Source organism: Xenopus laevis, chromosome 4L (assembly GCF_017654675.1).
Source record: "Xenopus laevis strain J_2021 chromosome 4L, Xenopus_laevis_v10.1, whole genome shotgun sequence".
Lineage (NCBI taxonomy): Eukaryota > Metazoa > Chordata > Amphibia > Anura > Pipidae > Xenopus > Xenopus laevis.
Window position 1 is genome coordinate 152,756,171 of NC_054377.1, and position 20,068 is coordinate 152,776,238.

Here is a 20,068-nt window from a genome sequence, read left to right on the forward strand (position 1 = left end):
ATAATTACTTACTAATGGAGATGCCAAAATAGGCCTTCACTGATCAAACATCATTACAATTTATCAAGGAGGTTCTTCCAAAATATTGGAACAATTTTACCATTGCTCTTATTTTTTTATGTTTTTCTCTAAATTAAATGTTACGTTCTGCACCGTCACTTACCTTAGCAAAAAAGTTTTCCAAATTCCACATTTTTAGATTCATCTATCAAAAAAATCTTAAAAAACTTGAATGAGAACATTTGGCAACTAAAACCTAGCAGACCAGGGGTGAATGTGAGTGTAGGACTGGCCAGACAGGGGTGATTGTGAGTGTAGGATTGGCCAGACAGGGCATTAGTTAGTGTAGGACTGGTCATACCAGGGGTAAGTGAGTTCAAGACTGGTAGACCAAGGGTGAGTGCGATCGTAGACTGGCCAGACCAGGCACAAGTTAGTGTAGGACTAGCCAGACCAGGGGTGAGTGAGTGTAGAACTGGCCAGGCCATGGGTGAGTGTGAATGTAGGACTGTCCAGACTAGACATGTGAGCCTAGGACTGGCCAGACAAGGAGTGAGTAAGTGTAGGACTGACCAGACCAGGGGTGAGTGTGGGTGTAGGACTGGCCAGACCAAGGGTGAGTGAGTGTAGGACTGGCCAGACCAGGGGTGAGTAAGTGTAGGACTGGCCAGGCCATGGGTGAGTGAGTGTAGGACTGGACAGACCATGGATGAGTGTGAGTGTAGGACTGTCCAGACTAGACATGTGAGTCTAGGACTGGCCAGACAAGGAGTGAGTAAGTGTAGGACTGACCAGACAAGGAGTGAGTAAGTGTAGGACTGACCGGACCAGGGGTGAGTGTGACTGTAGGACTGGCCAGACCAAGGGTTAGCGAGTGTAGGACTGTCCAGACCAGGGGTGAGTAAGTGTAGGACTGGCCAGACCAGGGGTGAGTAAGTGTAGGACTGGCCAGACCAGGGGTGAGTAAGTGTAGGACTGGCCAGGCCATGGCATGTGTGAGTGTAGGACTGGCCAGACTAGACTTACGTGACTCTAGGACTGGCCAGACCAAAGATGAGTGAGTGTAGGACTGTCCAGACAAGGGGTGAGTGTGATCAGTTTAAATATTTTGGAATATATGGACAAATAATACCTGTTTTGTTTTGGGGGTATTTTTAATTTAATGTCCTTAATATATATTTACAGTTGGTTGAGTGCAGAGGACATCTTGCCTCTGTATGAATTTTGTGGTCACGGTGAGCAAAACTTTTCCCTTATTTGTGTGTAGATAGGATATTATTTAATAGCAAATCATTTAGCTTGGGCAGCACCTTATAGGCTTGAGAAGCAAACTGTGATTGACAAAATCATTCTTGTATTTTATTATAGAGTATTAATGTTGAGTAGACTGTACTTCTTCCTGTACCATACGTTTTCAGATATACTTTCATATCCCAATTTTTTAATCCATAATGTATTTTATTATAGAGTATTTATGTTGAGTAGACTGTTCTTGTTCCTGTACCCAAAGATTCCAGATTTAATTTCATATCCTGATGTTTTAATCCACAATGAATTTTATTAGGATTCAATGTGCTGCTGTACTTGCCTGTATATATTGTTGTGGAATCGATTGTAGCTTCCCAGAGCAATTAAGGAGCCAAGTCCCAAACCGTAAGAGAAGAAGATCTGAGTGGCTGCATCCAGCCAGACCTGCACAACATGGAAGGTTTTGTTAGAATTGATGGTTTTGGTGACTTTTTTAGTTATGGTTATTTGTCACGGCGTTGGTAGATTACCTCTGAATCCGAGAGCTTGCTGAATTTAGGAGTTATATAAAACAAAATGCCATCCAAGGCTCCCGGCAAGGTCACTCCTCTGAAGAACAAGATGACCAGCATGATGTAGGGATATGTCGCTGAGAAGTAGACCACCTGCCGAGAAAGAAATATTTATGGAAAAACAAGGAACTGCTCTTTGCTGGAACAGCTGCGATTCTTGGACTGAACTGAAAATGAACGTTCAACCTGAGACAAGAATCCTTTTGCAGATGGGCAGGAAATTGGAATAGCCTGAGAGAATGAGGAACAAATGGGTAAAATAATAAGCATTTATTCCTTTATTTACATATTATTATTAATATCTACAGCCCCCAGCAATCGTTTGCTACAGACAACTCACTCATGCTGTAAATCTCAGATCTTGGTTGCACCAAATCATCATTCCATGTGACTATAGAAGAAGGGGAGCCTGGACCCCGGGGTCTGCTCCCTGTATAGCAAATAAACAAGGGGCATCCAAACTCTCAAACACGCCACAAGTAAAAATAGTACAAAAACGTATTTTCTATTGTAGATTACATTAAAGAATCAACATTTCCAATGACCCCATGCATTTCGTGCCTCCCAGGGGGAAGTTAGTCATGGGCAAACCTCACATTACAGGGAACAGACATTTATAGGAGACACAGCCAATGAGAAAAAAAAATGCAAAACTTATTAAAATACCATTTTGGGGTTAATGAGTTATTTATATGTTTAACATTAGGGGGCACATTTACTTAGCTCAAGTGAAGGATTAGAATGACTTGGCGACTTCGACTTTGAATCGAATGATTCGAACTAAAAATCGTTCGACTATTTGACCATTCGATAGTCGAAGTACTGTCTCTTTAAAAAAAATTTCGACCACCTACTCCGTCACCTAAAACCTACCGAGCACCAATGTTAGCCTATGGGGAAGGTCCGCATAGACTTTCCTAGCAATTTCTGATCAAAGGAAAATCGTTCGAACGATGGATTAAAATCCTTCGAAACGTTCGATTAGAAGGATTTAATTGTTCGATCAAATGATTTTTCCTTCGATCGTTCAATCGAGCGAATTGCGGTAAATCCTTCAACTTCGATATTCGAAGTCGAAGGATTTAACTTCAATGGTCGAATATCGAGGGTTAATTAACCCTCGATATTCGACCCATAGTAAATGTGCCCCTAAATGTTATTTAATCATTAAATTAATGTTTTACATACTATGAAAAATAAACTAAATATAAATAAAAAAACGAACTGTATAGAATAATAACAAAATATATGTATATACATATATAAAATATATAACCATATATACTGTATATATACAGGTAAGGGATACATTATCTGAAAACCCGTTATCCAGAAAGCTCTGAAGTTCCCTTTTCTGTGTAATAATAAAACAGTGACTTGTACTTGATCCCAACTAAGATATAATTAATCCTTATTGGAAGCAAAACCAGCCTATTGGCTTTATTTCATGTTTATATGATTTTCTAGTAGACTTATAGTGCGAAGATACAAATTACAGAAAGATTTTTTATCTAGAAACCCCCAGGTCCCAAGCATTCTGGATAACAGGTCCCATGCCTGTAGATATATATGTATATACAGTCATATGAAAAAGTCTGGGAACCCCTCTTAATTTTTTGGAGTTTTGTTTATCATTGGCTGAGCTTTCAAAGTAGCAACGTTCTTTTAATATGTAACTTGCCTTATGGAAACAGTAGTATTTCAGCAGTGACATAAAGTTTATTGGATTTACAGAAAATATACAATATGCATCATAACAAAATTAGACAGGTGCATTAATTTGGGCACCCCAACAGAGATATTCCATCAATACTTAGTTACAAATGTAACAGCCTCTAGACGCCTCCTATAGACTTTGATGAGTGTCTGGATTGTGGATGTGGCTATTTCTGACCATTGGTCCATACAAAATCTCTCCAGTTCAGTTAAATTTGATGGCTGCCGAGCATGGACAGTCTGCTTCAGATCATCCCATAGATTTTCCATGATATTCAAGTCGGGGGACTCCAGAATATTGTACTTGTCCCTCTGCATAAATGTCTTTGTAGATTTCCAAGTGAGTTTAGGGTCATTGTCTTGTTGGAATATCCGACCCCTGCAGCGGAACTTCAACTTTGTGACTGATGCTTGAACATTATCCTGAAGAATTTGTTGATATTGGGTTGAATTCATCCGACCCTGGACTTTAACAAGGGCCCCAGTAGTCCCTGAACTAGCCACACAGCCCCTGAACTAGCCCCACAGCCCCTGAACTAGCCACACAGCCCCACAGCATGATGGGACCTCCACCAAATGTGACAGTCGGTAGCAGGTGTTTTTCTTGGAATGCCGTGTTCTTCTTCTGACCTGCAAAGCGCTTTTTGTTATGACCAAATAACTAAATTTTTGTCTCATCAGTCCAAAGCACTTTGTTCCCAAATGCCTGTGTGTTGTGTAAATGATCTTTTCCATAGAACAAGCGAGTGTGTTTGTGTGAGTGCAGAAAGGGCTTCTCATCCCCCTGCCATACACATGTTCTTTGTGCAAATTGTGCTGAATTGTAGAACGATGTACAGATACACCTGCATCTGCAGCAAGATGTTCTTGCAGGTCTTTGGAGATGATCTTTGGCTTGTCTGTAACATTCTCACAATCCTCCGCATATGTCGCTCCTGGATTTTTCTTGGCCTGCCAGACCTGGGTTTTACAGCAACTGTGCCTGTGGCCTTCCATTTCCTCATTCCATTCCTTACAGTTGGAACTGACAGTTTAAACCTCTGAGATAACTTTTTGTTGTCTTCCCCTAAACCCTGATACTGAACAATCTTTGTTTTCAGATCTTTTGAGAGTTGCTTTGAGGATCCCATGCTGTCACTCTTCAGAGGAGAGTCAAACAGAAGCACAACTTGCAATTGGTCACCTTAAATACCTTTTCTCATGATTGGACACACCTGCCTATGAAGTTCAAGGCTTAACGAGCTAATCCAACCGATTTGGTGTTGCCAGTAATCAATATTTAGCAGTTACATGCATTCAAATTAGCAAAATTACAAGGGTACCCAAATATTTGCACAGCCAGTTTTTCACATTTGATTTAATTTCATACAGCTGAATCTCAGCAGTCAGCACTCAAATGTTCCAGGGAAATGAAAGACATACCACTGTTATCTTTTTTTGTTGAAAGTGGAGAAAATTATTATGCAGGCTGAGAGGGGTTCCCAAACTTTTTCATATGACTGTATATGTATAGGATCTGTTATCCGGAAACCCGTTATCCAGAAAGCTCAGAATTACGGGAAGGCCGTCACCAATAGACTCCATTACAATAAAATAATCCAGATTTATAAAACTGATTTCCTTTTTCTGTGTAATAATAAAACAGTCGCTTGTACTTGATCCCAACTAAGAGATAATTAATCCTTATTGGAAGCAAAACCAGCCTATTGGGTTTAGGGTTAGGTTTAATGTATAAATTTGTTTTTAGATGATTTAAGGAATCTGGCTAACAGATCCTATACCTATATGAATAAGCAAATATATACAAATATATATATATATTTAAGATAAATCAATGATACGCCCTTTAAATTTTATATTTCACTGAGTATGGTCCTCTATAGTATAAGGTATTTCTCATTACAGTGTGTTCTTTGTATTAGCAGTGCCTTGTTCGGGTTGTGAGAATGACTAATCCACAGCTTCTCTTTCAGATACAAAAGTGTTGTGTAATTTGCTGCATTCTCCACCATGTAATTGAGGATGATTATATATTGGACAATACTTGAGCTGCCAAGTGGAAGAATCAACCCAACAAGCTCTCTGAATACCCAAACTGCATCCCCATAATAATACGATTTTTTCAGACTGTTGTGTCCCTCTGATCTCCTGACATTTAGTTCTAACATTCATCTATACCTTCAGAAGTGCCGCGCTGGAGAACATTGGGCTTTTAAAGGTTTCTCCATGTGTCTCTCCTACTGACCTTCAACGTTCTTCATCCTCCCAGATTATCTCTTTCAATACACGTCCTAAAAAGTGTCAGAATTGCTCTTTCTACTGTCGGTTCCTCTGCTGATAAAACCCAATATTCCAGATTCCATTGCTGTGGTTTCTCCAGCTCCCAGTCTTATATTCATGGATTGGGCTTTATAGGAATAGATTTTGCCCTCACATACACAGAAAATATCCATTCCTTTGTATAATCATAACATTTCTCAACTGAAATAATTCTGTAGAAATTGTCCTAATCTGGGCTAACCACGAGATGTATATGGGACACATTCCATTCCAGAAGTATTGTCATGTTATTTAATTAAACTGCAGCATTAAATAAAAGCATATCTACATATAAAGGAGCAGAACGTGGGCCATCAATATACTTTATACCAGAACGTTACCCTCTGATATGTCTCCGGGTACCAATAAACACAGTAATATAATTTGCAGTATCATTACTAATACACTGCCAGTTCTAGTGGAGTATATTGCCGCACTTGAGTGGTCTCACAGATCAGATATTACCCATTATGAATAATTTTCCTCTTCCATCAGAGAAACCGAGGAACATGATCTACTGGTTCCTCCATCAAACACAATGTTCCTCTGGTTTCTCTGATTGGGAACACAGATCTTCAGGAGGCCTGCATCTTAAATCTGTGGATGGGCCCAGAATGCCATATTCTTCTGACACTAAACCCTAATAACTAATAGGGCACATAGGGGAGAAGTTCCCAATTATCTGTAATGAAAAGTTTAAGCTTTGGCATTTTTTAAAGGGGCTTGAACTTGAAAGTGGAGAAAAAAATATCATTTTGGCATTGTTAGGGGAAATGTTTTGGTAAAACACATTTCTCAGTGAAATGTCATTCTTTTTGCTCGTCCTTAGAACTAGAATAGTAAAGAACCCGAACAACTAGTCCTTAATCCCCCAGTTCTTAGAAAATTAAAAATAATGTAGTGACGCTGAGGCAGAGAGCACTTACTGTGTTGCTTCTTATTATGCTCTTTGGTAAAGTTCTTTTTCATCAATGTAATTATCTGTTCCATTATGAGACTGAAATGGAAGCTTTTACCCTCAGGAAGTGTCGCCCCCCCTCTAAGCTTCACCTAATAGCCCCTAAGCCTTTTCCACTTACACATATTAGTTAATTCCCAATAACCCCATAAAGAGATTTTAAATGTGGTTGAGTTATCTGATGAAAACGTTAAACACTGCAGAGAGAATACAGTTATGATGTAAGATGGGTTTGGTAGGTTATAGTTCAGCACATCCACTGCTCTGTATAAGCATTAATGCTCTTTCTCATTTACTCAGTTCAGCTTTTTTAACATTGACCAAGACAATGGGGCTGACAGTCAGTTTGGGCAAGGAAAGTATTGGGGACATATTGAAACATGAAATGAAACCTGAAAAGTCATGGGTACACAGGCAAAGGGAGAAAGGAACACTGAGAAAATGAGAATGATGCTTTTGGGTATAGAGAAGAGACTGGTACTGGGTAGAGGGAGCTATTGAGGGGAGAATGGTACATGCGTAGAGGTGGGTATAGAATAGAGAAGAGAATGGTACATGCGTAGAGGTGAGTATAGAATAGAGAAGAGAATGGTACATGAGTAGATGTGAGTATAGAGAAGAGAATGGTACATGAGTAGATGTGAGTATAGAGAAGAGAAGGGTACATGAGTAGAGGTGGGTATAGAATAGAGAAGAGAATTGTACATGAGTAGAGGTGAGTATAGAGAAGAGAATGGTACATGAGTAGAGGTGGGTATAGAATAGAGAAGAGAATGGTACATGAGTAGAGGTGGGTATAGAATAGAGAAGAGAATGGTACATGAGTAGAAGTGAGTATAGAATAGAGAAGAGAATGGTACATGAGTAGAAGTGAGTATAGAATAGAGAAGAGAATGGTACATGAGTAGAGGTGAGTATAGAGAGGAGAAGGGTACATGAGTAGAAGTGAGTATAGAATAGAGAAGAGAATGGTACATGAGTAGAGGTGGGTATAGAATAGAGAAGAGAATGGTACATGAGTAGAGGTGGGTATAGAATAGAGAAGAGAATGGTACATGAGTAGAGGTGGGTATAGAATAGAGAAGAGAATTGTACATGAGTAGAGGTGAGTATAGAATAGAGAAGAGAATGGTACATGAGTAGAAGTGAGTATAGAATAGAGAAGAGAATGGTGCATGAGTAGAGGTGAGTATAGAATAGAGAAGAGAATGGTACATGAGTAGAAGTGAGTATAGAATAGAGAAGAGAATGGTACATGAGTAGAGGTGAGTATAGAGAAGAGAATGGTACATGAGTAGAGGTGGGTTTGGAGGAGACAATGGCACTGTAAATAAAGGAGGAGTGACCAGTGCAATGAGAGAGATAAAGAGTGGGGGAAACGGATGAAGGTGACAATAAAAAGGTGACGGGTAAAGAGTTTAAATTAGAGAAACTGAAAATAGAGCAGTAAAGAAAAAGGACATTATGAAAAGAAGTTTATGAAACGAAATACTTTATGGGGTTTTTTTGCCAGCGTCGGGTAATATATCTGTTAGAGCGGAAGTTTCCCTCTAAAGGTTTTGCTAAATCCCACCAGTTTCTCGTTACCTTTCCAGTCCAGCCGACTCCTTTCCAGATGCAGAAATAAACCAAAACCCACGCAATGGCCAGTGTGATCGCCAACGGCCATCGGATTTGCCCTGGTTTTTCCAGTCCATCAGTCATTTGGTGCATATTGCGCCTGGAATTGAAATGATTCGTTGTGATTCAAAGATCTTGTATGAAAATAATCCATATACTGTTACATGTAATGCTCAATCCTGCAATATCTAGAAAGCACAGAATTTATACTTAAAAAATATTATTTCTACAAACACTACAAAGACTGAATGTTATAACATATCCATAAACCTGCAATTTGATAAAACATGACCCTATGTTGCCCTACTGTGGGCTGTGAACCCCCATCAGCTTTCTATTAAGGATTTTCACTTCTTATCACTGATCCTTCTGATCTTACTTCCCGTAGGTTTCTGGTGATGCAGAACTTCTTTCCTACTGGTCTGGGCTTTCCCTGATTTTGTTATATTTAATAGATAGACACCAAAAAGTAACAAACTCATCCTCAAAAAAAACAATTTAGAAAAATATTTTATATATCATTGTAACTTGGGTTTATTACATTGTATTTTTTTCCATGTTTGTACACAATATGGCCAAAAGTATGATGACACCTGTCCCCCAATATCTTATTCCCAAACCAAGGGGATTAATATGAATTTGCTCCTCCCTTTGCTGCTATAACTGCCCTGGTGTTTCTGGGAAGGTTCCCACTAGAACTTTGCTGCTCTTGTAGATGTTGGAACATTGTTGCTCTTGTTCAGGTACAAGAGCATTAGTGAGGTTGGGCACTGATGTTGGGGATCAGTCTCACAGTTGGGGTTCCAATTCATCCCATAGGGGTTCAGTTGGGTTGCCCCTCCCTTTCCTGCTATAACTGCTCTGGTGCTTCTGGGAAGGTTCCCACTAAATGTTGCTGGGAGTTGCTTTCATTCAGACACAAGAACATTAGTGAGGTTGGGCACTAATATTGGGGATCAGGCTCACAGTGGGGATTCCAATTCATCCCACTGGGGTTCAGTTGAGTTGCCCCTCCCTTTGCTGCTATAACTGCCCCATCTTTTCTGGGAAGGTTCCACTAGATGTTGGACAAGTGTTGCTGGGAGTGTCTTCCATTCAACCACAAGAGCATTAGTGAGGTTGGGCACTGATATTGGGGATTAGTCTCACAGTCGGGTTCTAGTTCATCCCACAGGGGTTCAGTTGGGTTGAGGTCAGGGTTCTGTGCAGTCAGGTTCTTCCCATCTCAGCAAACCCATTCTGTATGGACCTGGTTCTGTGCATGGGGCATTATTGTGCTGAAACAGGGAAGGACCCCCCAAACTGTTCCACTAGTAGGAATCACTGAATTGTTAGGAATTTCATTCTGAGATGTAGTGGCACCAGGTTGGCAATAGTGTAGCCAAATAGCAGACCTATAGCTGCAAATAGAACATTTGACCATAGAGTAAAACATTCACAACTGAAAAAACTTACTCCCAAAATTCCACAACGGCGCTGGTCATGTTGGCTGTGTTGGGGAGACTGTAGTTTGAGAAGCAGCGGTCAGTATTCCAATAGTTGTCACAGTGTTTCCAAGGGAGGGTCTGTAGCACAACAGAAATGTATTTTTTGTCGTTTCTAATATCAAACACCATTGGATCATCCCAAAATGAAAAGCTGCCATTGCACCCCCCCCCCCAACATCTCAGAATAGAATGATTGGAAAATGTAGAATGAGTAAAAGTCAGGGTCGGCCGTTCCTAGGACAGGTTTCTTCTGCACAACCATAAATAACACACTGGAAATACACAGACATAGGACTTGGCTTATTACTCACGGTGGTGAAGGAATTGAAGAGGTAATAAATAGCCCAGGCGATGATGACAATGTAGTAGATATTTAGCCAAAAGGAAAGGACGGCAGCGGCGAGTCCAACACCTGCAGGTACAAGAGATATTGTCCCCTCAATCTACAAGAACATTCTCCATATACATTTATGCACATGCAAATTAGGAGATTTCTTCATCAGGAGAACCAGTTGTAACAGCAAATATTTCTTCCCCTTTATAAAGCACTGCCTTGGCCCCAGCGAGAGATTGAGGTGCAGCTGAAATGGAGGAACTCAACAGAAATGCTTTTAAATCTAAACCAATGGAAGAAAGGACGTGAGTAAAGAAACTTGGCCTTGTCATTTGGGGGGTTGCTGAAATTCCTGGGGTGCGTGTGAGATTGCTTTATAAGGGGGGCAGATTTACATAAGGTCGAATATCGAGGGTTAATTAACCCTCGATATTCGATTGCCGAATGTAAATCCTTCGACTTCGAATATCGAAGTCGAAGGATTTAGCGCAAATAGTTTGATCGAACGAAAAATCGATTCGAAGGATTTTAATCCATCGATCGAACGATTTTTCTTCGACCTAAAAATTGATAAAAAGCCTATGGGGACCTTCCCTATAGGCTAACATGGTACCTCGTTAGGTTTTAGGTGGCGAAGTAGGGGGTCAAAGTTTTTTTTAAAGAGACAGTACTTTGATTATCGAATGGTCTAATAGTCGAACGGTTTTTAGTTTGAATCGTTCGATTCGAAGTCGTAGTCGAAGGTCGAAGTAGCCAATTCGATGGTCGAAGTAGCCAAAAAAACATTCGAAATTCAAAGTTTTTTTTATTCTATTCCTTCACTCGAACTAAGCAAATGGGCCCCCTATTATTTACAAATCTTCCCAGAGCTCCTCGTGAGACTTTTCATCTTCAATTGCACAAAATGACCATTTTATACACTTACTTATTTATTACAGTAGTGTTTCCATTTCCCCTTCATGTTGGTTGGGGGCACAAATTATATGTAGAGGAACAACTCCTTATATATATCCTTATATTGTATAATAGGGGGTACATTATTCTCTCACTGAGCTATACAGAACTGACTCAGACATAGATATAGGAAGGCTTAGACTCACCCTTTCCACTGGAACCCTACTTTAAAAAGGATGGTTCACCTTTAAGTAAACTTTTATTATCTAATAAAATAACCAATTCTAAGCGACTTTTCAATTGGTCTTCATTTTATCTTTTTTTTATAGTGTTTGGATTATTTTCCTTCTTCCTCTGAATCTTTCCAGCTTTCACATGGGGGTCACTGACCCCATCTAAAAAACAAATGCTCTCTAAGGCTACAGGTATTGTTATTGCCCCTTTTTACAGGAATGGCATTATCCAGAAACCCATTATCCATAATGCTCTGAATTAAGGAAAGGCTGTGGCCTATAGACTCAATTTTTTCCAAATAATCCATTTTATTTTCTGTGTAATAATAAAACAGTCGCTTGTACTTGATCCCAACTAAGATATAATTAATCCTTATTTGAGGCAAAACAAGTCTATTTGCTTTATTTCATGTTTATATGATTTTCTAGTACTTGGACTTGGAAAGATCCATTATCCAGAAAACCCCAGGTCCCGAGCATTCTGGATAACTGGTCCCATAACTGTATTACTCATCTTTCTTTTCAGGTCTCTCCTATTCATATTCCAGTCTCTAATTCAAATCAGTGCATGGTTGCTAGGGAAATGTGGACCCTAACAACCAGATGGCTGAAATTGCAAACTGGAGAGCTGCTGAATAAAAAGCTAAATTACTCTAATACACTAATAATAAAACATGAAAACCAATATACCAATATCATTCTCTACATCATACTAAAAAGTGAAGAACCCCTTTAATATACAATACTGTGAAATACATGGGAGCCATGGGGAGGGGCGCAGGGAAACACAGAGTATGATCAAATGTGGGTGAATCTGTACCTTTAAACATGGGAGCAAGTTTCCATACTCCAAGGCCTCCAATGGAAGTGTATTGTCCCAGAGAACACTCCAGCAGAAACAGAGGAACTCCGGCGAAAATGAGTGTTAGGAAATACGGAATGAGAAAAGCCCCTGGAGAGAAACAAAGTCACAAAGTTATTGGGCAATAAAATCATTCACATTTTGGGACAGATTCCTGGCGATATTTCCCCAGGAGAGGAAGGAAAAACAAAGGAAATGGGTCAGAGACAGGAAACATTTCTGTCCAAGTTTTATGAAGAGGAAAAATCATCAATATTGTCACGTTCTAAACATATTTCCAACTTCTATATTTTATAGACATAATGTCATTACTAAGGGTGTCTCGTTTGGCATGGGATAGAGAGAAATATAACATGAGTTAATATCCTTGGACTATTACTCTCCCATTGAAACCATTGGACTATAACTCACTGAGCTCTAAGCTGAAACACTGATATTGGACTCAGAGAGCTGATAAATTGGTTTAAGAGTCAGCGAAACCTTTTTCTTTTGAATGGCACAAGACTGGGATCCGTGTTTTTCCCCACGTGTGACTCTGGTATGTAATAACCGATAGATTGAACTCAGGGATTCAACCGGCTGCAGAAACAATGCAACTTGTAACACAGAGAGACGATATCCGCTTGCACCCAGTTATACGGCTGCTTAAGGTTGATGAGTGGAAGAAATTTTATGTTTGGATGGTTGCCAGCGTGTTCACACAGCGACCCAGTGATGGGCACACAGATGCTCTATACTCCCTGTGTGTGTCATACTCTCTCTGTCCTATGCTCCCTGTGTGTGCCATACTCTGCCTGCCCTATGTTCCCTGTGTGTGCCATACTCTGCCTGCCCTGTGCTCCCTGTGTTGGACATACTCTGCCTGTCCTATACTCCCTGTGTGTGTCATACTCTGCCTTCCCTATACTCCCTGTGTGTGCCATACTCTGCCTGTCCTATGCTCCCTGTGTGTGTCATACTCTGCCTGTCCTATACTCCCTGTGTGTGCCATACTCTGCCTGTCCTATACTCCCTGTGTGTGCCATACTCTGCCTGCCCTATACTCCCTGTGTGTGCCATACTCTGCCTGTCCTATGCTCCCTGTGTGTGTCATACTCTGCCTGTCCTATACTCCCTGTGTGTGCCATACTCTGCCTGTCCTATGCTCCCTGTGTGTGCCATACTCTGCCTGCCCTATACTCCCTGTGTGTGCCATACTCTGCCTTCCCTATACTCCCTGTGTGTGCCATACTCTGCCTGTCCTATGCTCCCTGTGTGTGTCATACTCTGCCTGTCCTATACTCCCTGTGTGTGCCATACTCTGCCTGTCCTATACTCCCTGTGTGTGCCATACTCTGCCTGCCCTATACTCCCTGTGTGTGCCATACTCTGCCTGTCCTATACTCCCTGTGTGTGCCATACTCTGCCTGCCCTATACTCCCTGTGTGTGCCATACTCTGCCTGTCCTATACTCCCTGTGTGTGCCATACTCTGCCTGCCCTATACTCCCTGTGTGTGCCATACTCTGCCTGTCCTATGCTCCCTGTGTGTGTCATACTCTGCCTGTCCTATACTCCCTGTGTGTGCCATACTCTGCCTGTCCTATGCTCCCTGTGTGTGCCATACTCTGCCTGCCCTATACTCCCTGTGTGTGCCATACTCTGCCTTCCCTATACTCCCTGTGTGTGCCATACTCTGCCTGTCCTATGCTCCCTGTGTGTGTCATACTCTGCCTGTCCTATACTCCCTGTGTGTGCCATACTCTGCCTGTCCTATACTCCCTGTGTGTGCCATACTCTGCCTGCCCTATACTCCCTGTGTGTGCCATACTCTGCCTGTCCTATACTCCCTGTGTGTGCCATACTCTGCCTGCCCTATACTCCCTGTGTGTGCCATACTCTGCCTGTCCTATGCTCCCTGTGTTGGACATACTCTGCCTGCCCTATACTCCCTGTGTGTGTCATACTCTGCCTGCCCTATGCTCCCTGTGATGGACATACTATGCCTTCCCTATGCTCCTTGTGTGTGTTATCCACAGGGGAGGATGATATGGATTTAAGTGTATGTTTAATTTTCACATATTAGTGATATCCCTGCAGTGAGCACCAGAGATTTGTTTCTTTTATTGTGCTACTACCATTAATGTGGACATGCTATTAAAAGTACTTGTGGTAACATGGGTGTAGTTTAAAGTATGGTTTTAATGGGGAGTGGTCAACACTGGCTTCCATAATTGTCCCTCCGCCACACAGGCCTGAAATTTTCTGCCCCTTAGTAGCACATAAGTTGGACAGCACTGAGCTAGATGAATGGTTTTTAGACTTGTTGGTTCAAGTTGCCCTTTGAGTGAGAGCTTTTATTCTAACCCCCTTAACTCAAGGTAAGTTACAGAGAAACAGGGCTGGAACTAGGGGTAGGTGGAAGAGGCAAGTCATTAGGGTGTAAGGCTGGGGGCCCTAGGACCTTAGGTATGTACCTCTGCTGCCATTAATGACATCACAATGTGCACTAATCAGTGGCGTCTTCTGTATCCACTGGGATGGATGGAAACAATTTATTGGTGAGGTCCTACCCTTGCCTCGCTGCATTCCCATACTTTTCCTCAGCAGCTTTCTCTACAGAAGGACAATGAAGGCAACTTCTGACACTGATGTAAAGGTGAACTGGGGTAACTAATTCATGACCCATCTTTAAGCCTGCCAAGATTAAGATTTAATCAGGCAGGTGCAAGAGTTCCTTGGGGATGTCTCATGTTGTCTTCTTCTAAATACTCATCAAGTCACCATACTCCCCCTCTGGAGAGGTAATACTTGTATGTATCTTGTTCCTCAGGGGTGTGCCCTGTGTAAAAACAGAAGGAACCAGGAAACTAAATAAGGGTTTCATGGAACCCTTATATCAAGGGGCCCTAATATTGAATTAACTAGACTAGGTGACCTTTACTTACTCAACTGGATTGTTATTCTGATACAAAGATTTCCCACAATAGTTAAATCCCACTCATTTGAAAAAGTTTATCAGATTTGCAACAATTCAAGTCAAAATTCTATACAGGATAACAAGGCAACCTTCTACTTCTTTGACTTGTCCGCTAAATGCCTCATGCTATGGGTGGCTACTGACCTCTTGGATTTTGCATGAGTTCATAAAGAAGCTTGAGAGTTAGTGGAAATGGAAGGATTATGGTCAAAGGCAGTAAGTGGAGCAGATACAGATTTGGATGGAGGCCCATTGCTTTTTATCTCATTAACTAAAGACCAAGGCAACCCTTGGGGCAGTGGCAGGGAATTTGCTTACAGCTGAAAATGATCTGAATATGAAATAGAATATGCAGATTTATTCAGAAAAATGAGGAATGAGCGGCTAAAAGGCAAATGATGCCTAAAAAAGAAAGATGTCCAGGGTTTTGTGATGAGAGTATCTAGAAGTTCTAGTATGTATAGGAGAGCACAATGTCAATCAGGCACCAGCGAGCACTAATAATATGCACAGAGCTGCACCATTTAATCATATTCTGCACCATTTTTTTTATTGTTTCAGTGTGTTTTTTTTTATAATAAAATAGTATCAGCATTCAAAGCCTCTTGCTTTATTTTCCTGTAGCTTTTATGCAAGTGCTACTGACTGAGTTTGCATCTTACAACTTTTTAGGAACACCAGGAAGAAACCTTGTGGGCTCCACTGACCCACACCTGCTCTCTGGGTGCTGCACCCTTACCTTACCCAGCCCCAATAGCAACCACAACAAGATAAATTAAGGTATTGTGGGGGCTGGTGAGGGCCCAGGGGCAGTTTCAGCTGGGGTGGGAGCTCAAGGGTGTTTGCAGAATTAGAAGGATACATTAGCTTTTATTTGCTGTTTAATCAAAAGCCCTTCATGCCTTCTAGCTGTTTCCATCATTATATGCACAAACATGTGCTACCATGTCCATCATGAAACTGAGTCATCTGGGCGACACTGGTTTGTCAAGGTATAAGACTTCATATGTACTTATCACATATGAAGTCAGATGAAGTCTGACTTCATAGAAGTGCAAGAGAACATAGAGGTTCATACACAGAACCTTCTGCCTGGGGACTTGACATTTTTTTTTCTGCTCATAGTTAGTTAATATGATTAGTTGAAAGCAGAAAATTCTCGATAGGACTCTGGTTCCTTAAGCTGGAAATGCTGTGCACGCAGCGGTGGACATGGTGTATAGATGTGAAGAAACAAATACTTCTTATACAATTGTTTATTAATGTTCCATTGATAAAGTAAGTTCTCCTTTATATTGACAGGCTGAACACAGATCTTGTAACCCATAACAACCAGAAGTTTGGTTTCAACCAAATGCTACCTGCTGATTGGTTGCTATGGGTTACTAGACCAGTAGCGCTATCCATTACATTTCACTGATTGAATCTGCTGCTTAGCTACATATTTTGGCAAACAAAGATTTGTTTGTGCCAATTGGATAAAAATCGATACTAATACAGAACCTTGCAGGACACCACTTAGAACCCTAGTCTACTGTCAACCATACATGATCCTTCAGCCATGTGTGTCATTTTATTCTGGGTCTATGGAATGGGCTGATTATAGGTTCATATTTCCAGAGCTCATTCCTTAAGTCAACCAATGATTCCTGGTGTTCTTAAGAGGAAAGTGTGGGTGAACTAGGGGAAGGTACACCTTTAAGTAGCTGCTATACAATTCTGAAATCTAAGCATCATGGGAAATATCATTTTTATGAAGAGCTTACCTCCTCCATTCTTGCCGCAGAGATAGGGGAATCTCCACACATTTCCCAAACCAATGGCGTAACCAACACAGGACATAAGGAAGTCAAACCTCCCTTTCCAGGTATCTCTTTCCACATCTTCTGTTTTCTTCTTCTGAACCTTCACCACCAAGGTTTTTGGCTTGTCATTAGTAATGGGGGCCTCGCTGACCTCTGTGGAAATTTGTCCATCAGCCACTTTAGTTCCATTTGTTGCCATGTCTCTTGGTTTGGAATGGCCGTGCCTGGCAACCGGACGAGAGATTTCAGCACCAGTCCACGTGGACAGCAGCTTCGCGGCTCTTCCTTACGTAACTAGGGTTAGAAAGATGCTTTTGCCAGTGTGCAGAGCCGTGAATGTGATGGTCAGAGCCTGGTTATATGGTTAAATCTGAAAAACATAACGTTAAATACCCTATTTACTTCCAAATCATTAATCATCAACAGCACTGTTTATAGTAGCCTATAAACTTGGTCTTGAGATTTGCAGAATGTTGGATACAACATAGGAATTGAATTGGAGGGTAGGAAAGGGCAGCATTATGTGCAGCTAAGAGACATCAGGGTTCAACAAGAGAATACAAATTAGAGGAAAGAAATAGGGGCTGATTTAGAAGCTGAGAGAGGGTAGAGGCCAGAAGAGGTAGGAGGAGGTAGGAGCAAACAATTGAAAGGCAGAAGAAGATTGACATGAAAGAGGAAAATGCTTAGAAAATTACGAGAGGACAGAGTTCAAAAGATGTAGGAGAAGTAAGAAAGGACAGAGTTCAGGAGAGGAAAAATGCCGTTTATTGGAGGCAGGAGATTCAGGTGAGTACATTTCAGGAAAAGTAGCAAAAGAAACAGCTCAGGAGACTATGGGGTATATTTATCAAAAAGTGAAGTTAAAGATTGCCACAGTCCTCTAGAGTGAAATTCCACCACTCTCCATTCATTTCTATGGGATTTTTAAAAGAGTATTTATCAATTGGTGAAAGTGAAAGTTCATCCTTTAATAAATACGCCTTTCAAAATCCCATAGAAATGAATAGAGAGTGGCGGAATTTCACTCTAGAGGACTGTGGCGATCTCTAACTTCACTTTTTGATAAATATACCCCGAAGATTATAGAGCTGTAAAGAGGTAAGAGAGGGTTCTGGAGTATTGGTAGAAGTTGTAGAAGATGTTGGAATTTATGTTTAGTAGCAGCAAGAGAGGACAGAGTTCAAGAGAAGTAGAGAGGACAGATCTCCAAGTAACTGGAGAGACACAAACCCTATGAGAGGTAGGAGAAGATACAGTTCAGGAAAAGTACAAAATTTCAGTTCCGGTAGTAACGGCTAGTGTTCAGGAGAGTTTTAAAAAGTAGAGTTCAGGAGAAGAATAAGAAGTAAAATAACAGAGAGGTCTATTTTCATTAGAAGCAGGGAAAATTCAAGATAGAAAGGAGAGGACAGAGACCAAAATAGAAGCAGGGTGTAGGGTTCAAACCAAGTAATATAACAGAGGAAGGGCAGTTCTGGAGAGTTCAGAGAAAGAACAGAATAAGAGGTTTTAAGGTACTACAGCTGAGTAGACATTTCAGGAGAGGTAGGGATTATTATTTTTATTATTAACATTTATTTATATAGCACCAACATATTGCGTAGCACTGTAAAGTAAATGTGATTATACAACTAAATCACATGAATTCTATACATAGAACATATGGGGGTAAATTTATCAAAGAGTGAAGTTCCGCCACTAGAGTGAAATTCCGCAGCTCACAATTCATTTCTATGGGATTTTGAAAGGCATATTTATCAATGGGTGAAAGTGAAAGTTCACCGTTTGATAAATACGCCTTTAAAAATCCCATAGAAATGAATGGAAAGTGGCGGAATTTCACTCCAGTGGCGGAACTTCACTATTAACTTCACTCTTTGATAAATATACCCCATGGAGTTACATCCATCACAATCAATACAAAAGGTGAGGAGGATGTTCATGAAGTAAGAAGAAGTACAGGGGGAGGATGGAGAACAGGAATGTAGTAGTAGTGTAGGAATAATGGAACTTCAGCTGAGATGTAGAAGACTAATAGCTACATTCAATTACTTCTTTCTCTGACAGATTCAGGTTTTTGTTATTTTGATTAATATTTTGGTTTCCATTATATAAAGTTCTGCATCGTGGGAATGGCTTAGGGAATTAGGCATATGGCTTCAGGAGATAAGAATATTGTTTAAAGCTGAACAAGCCAAACGGCAGAAACCTAAAGAGAAAGTACATCGCCTGCCCGGCACAAACACTAACTGACATCAATGTCACAACTAGGGATCAACTCAATTTTCTTTATTGGATAAAAAATACTAATGCCCCACACCATAGGGAAAGTGGATCATTCATACATGGACCAGTCCAGTCCTTAAATAGTTCAGCCAAAATATCTGTAGTTACATAGTTATTTTGGGTAAGAAAATACCATCAAGTTCAAGCCCTCCAAATGATACCCAGTATCTAGATATACAAGTATAAAGACCTAACACAAGAATATTCTTAGAACTGACACAAAACCAAAGTCCAACTTGCAGTATCCCAGATAGCGGAAACATCATCTTCCCAAAAAGAGAGCTCAACACTTACACTTATATACTGTATAACTATATATACAGATACCACTACTAAACTAACTGCTGATGTAGAGTTTAGTATCACAATAGCCTTTGTATTATGTCTGTCCAAGAAATCATCCAAGTCCCTCTTATAGTCATTAACTGAATCATCACCCGGCAGTGCATTCCCCAACCTCACTGTCCTCACTGTGATGAACCCCCTACTCTGTTCCTTTAAATGAAACTTCTTTTCCTCTAGTCTGAAGGGGAGGCCTCTGGTACGTGATTCTCTTTATGGGTAAAAAGGTCCCCTGCTATTTGTCTATAATGTCCTCTAATGTACTTGTAAAGTCTAATCATGTCCCCTCACAAGCGCCTTTTTTCCAACCTTGTCAGTCTCCCCTCATAATTTAACTCTTCCCTCCCTCTAACCAGTTTAGTTGCACTTAGGGGCCGATTCATCAAGGGTCGAATATCGAGGGTTAATTAACCCTCGATATTCGACTAGGA

At 40.8% G+C, this 20,068-nt stretch overlaps 1 protein-coding gene across 1 annotated transcript in view; it reads right to left on the reverse strand.

Moving 5' to 3' along the window:
- Positions 1–20,068, reverse strand: part of LOC108704036 (sodium- and chloride-dependent GABA transporter 1) — a 72,005-nt gene that overhangs the window by 13,897 nt on the left and 38,040 nt on the right. Inside the window, exons 2-8 of the mRNA XM_018240406.2 lie at positions 16,968–17,376; positions 12,202–12,333; positions 10,232–10,332; positions 9,889–9,998; positions 8,401–8,533; positions 1,779–1,913; positions 1,589–1,692 (exon numbers count right to left, since the gene is read on the reverse strand). Of these exons, the coding sequence (XP_018095895.1) occupies positions 1,589–1,692; positions 1,779–1,913; positions 8,401–8,533; positions 9,889–9,998; positions 10,232–10,332; positions 12,202–12,333; positions 16,968–17,205 (953 nt within the window). The 5' untranslated portion in view covers positions 17,206–17,376. The remainder of the gene's footprint in view (positions 1–1,588; positions 1,693–1,778; positions 1,914–8,400; positions 8,534–9,888; positions 9,999–10,231; positions 10,333–12,201; positions 12,334–16,967; positions 17,377–20,068) is intronic.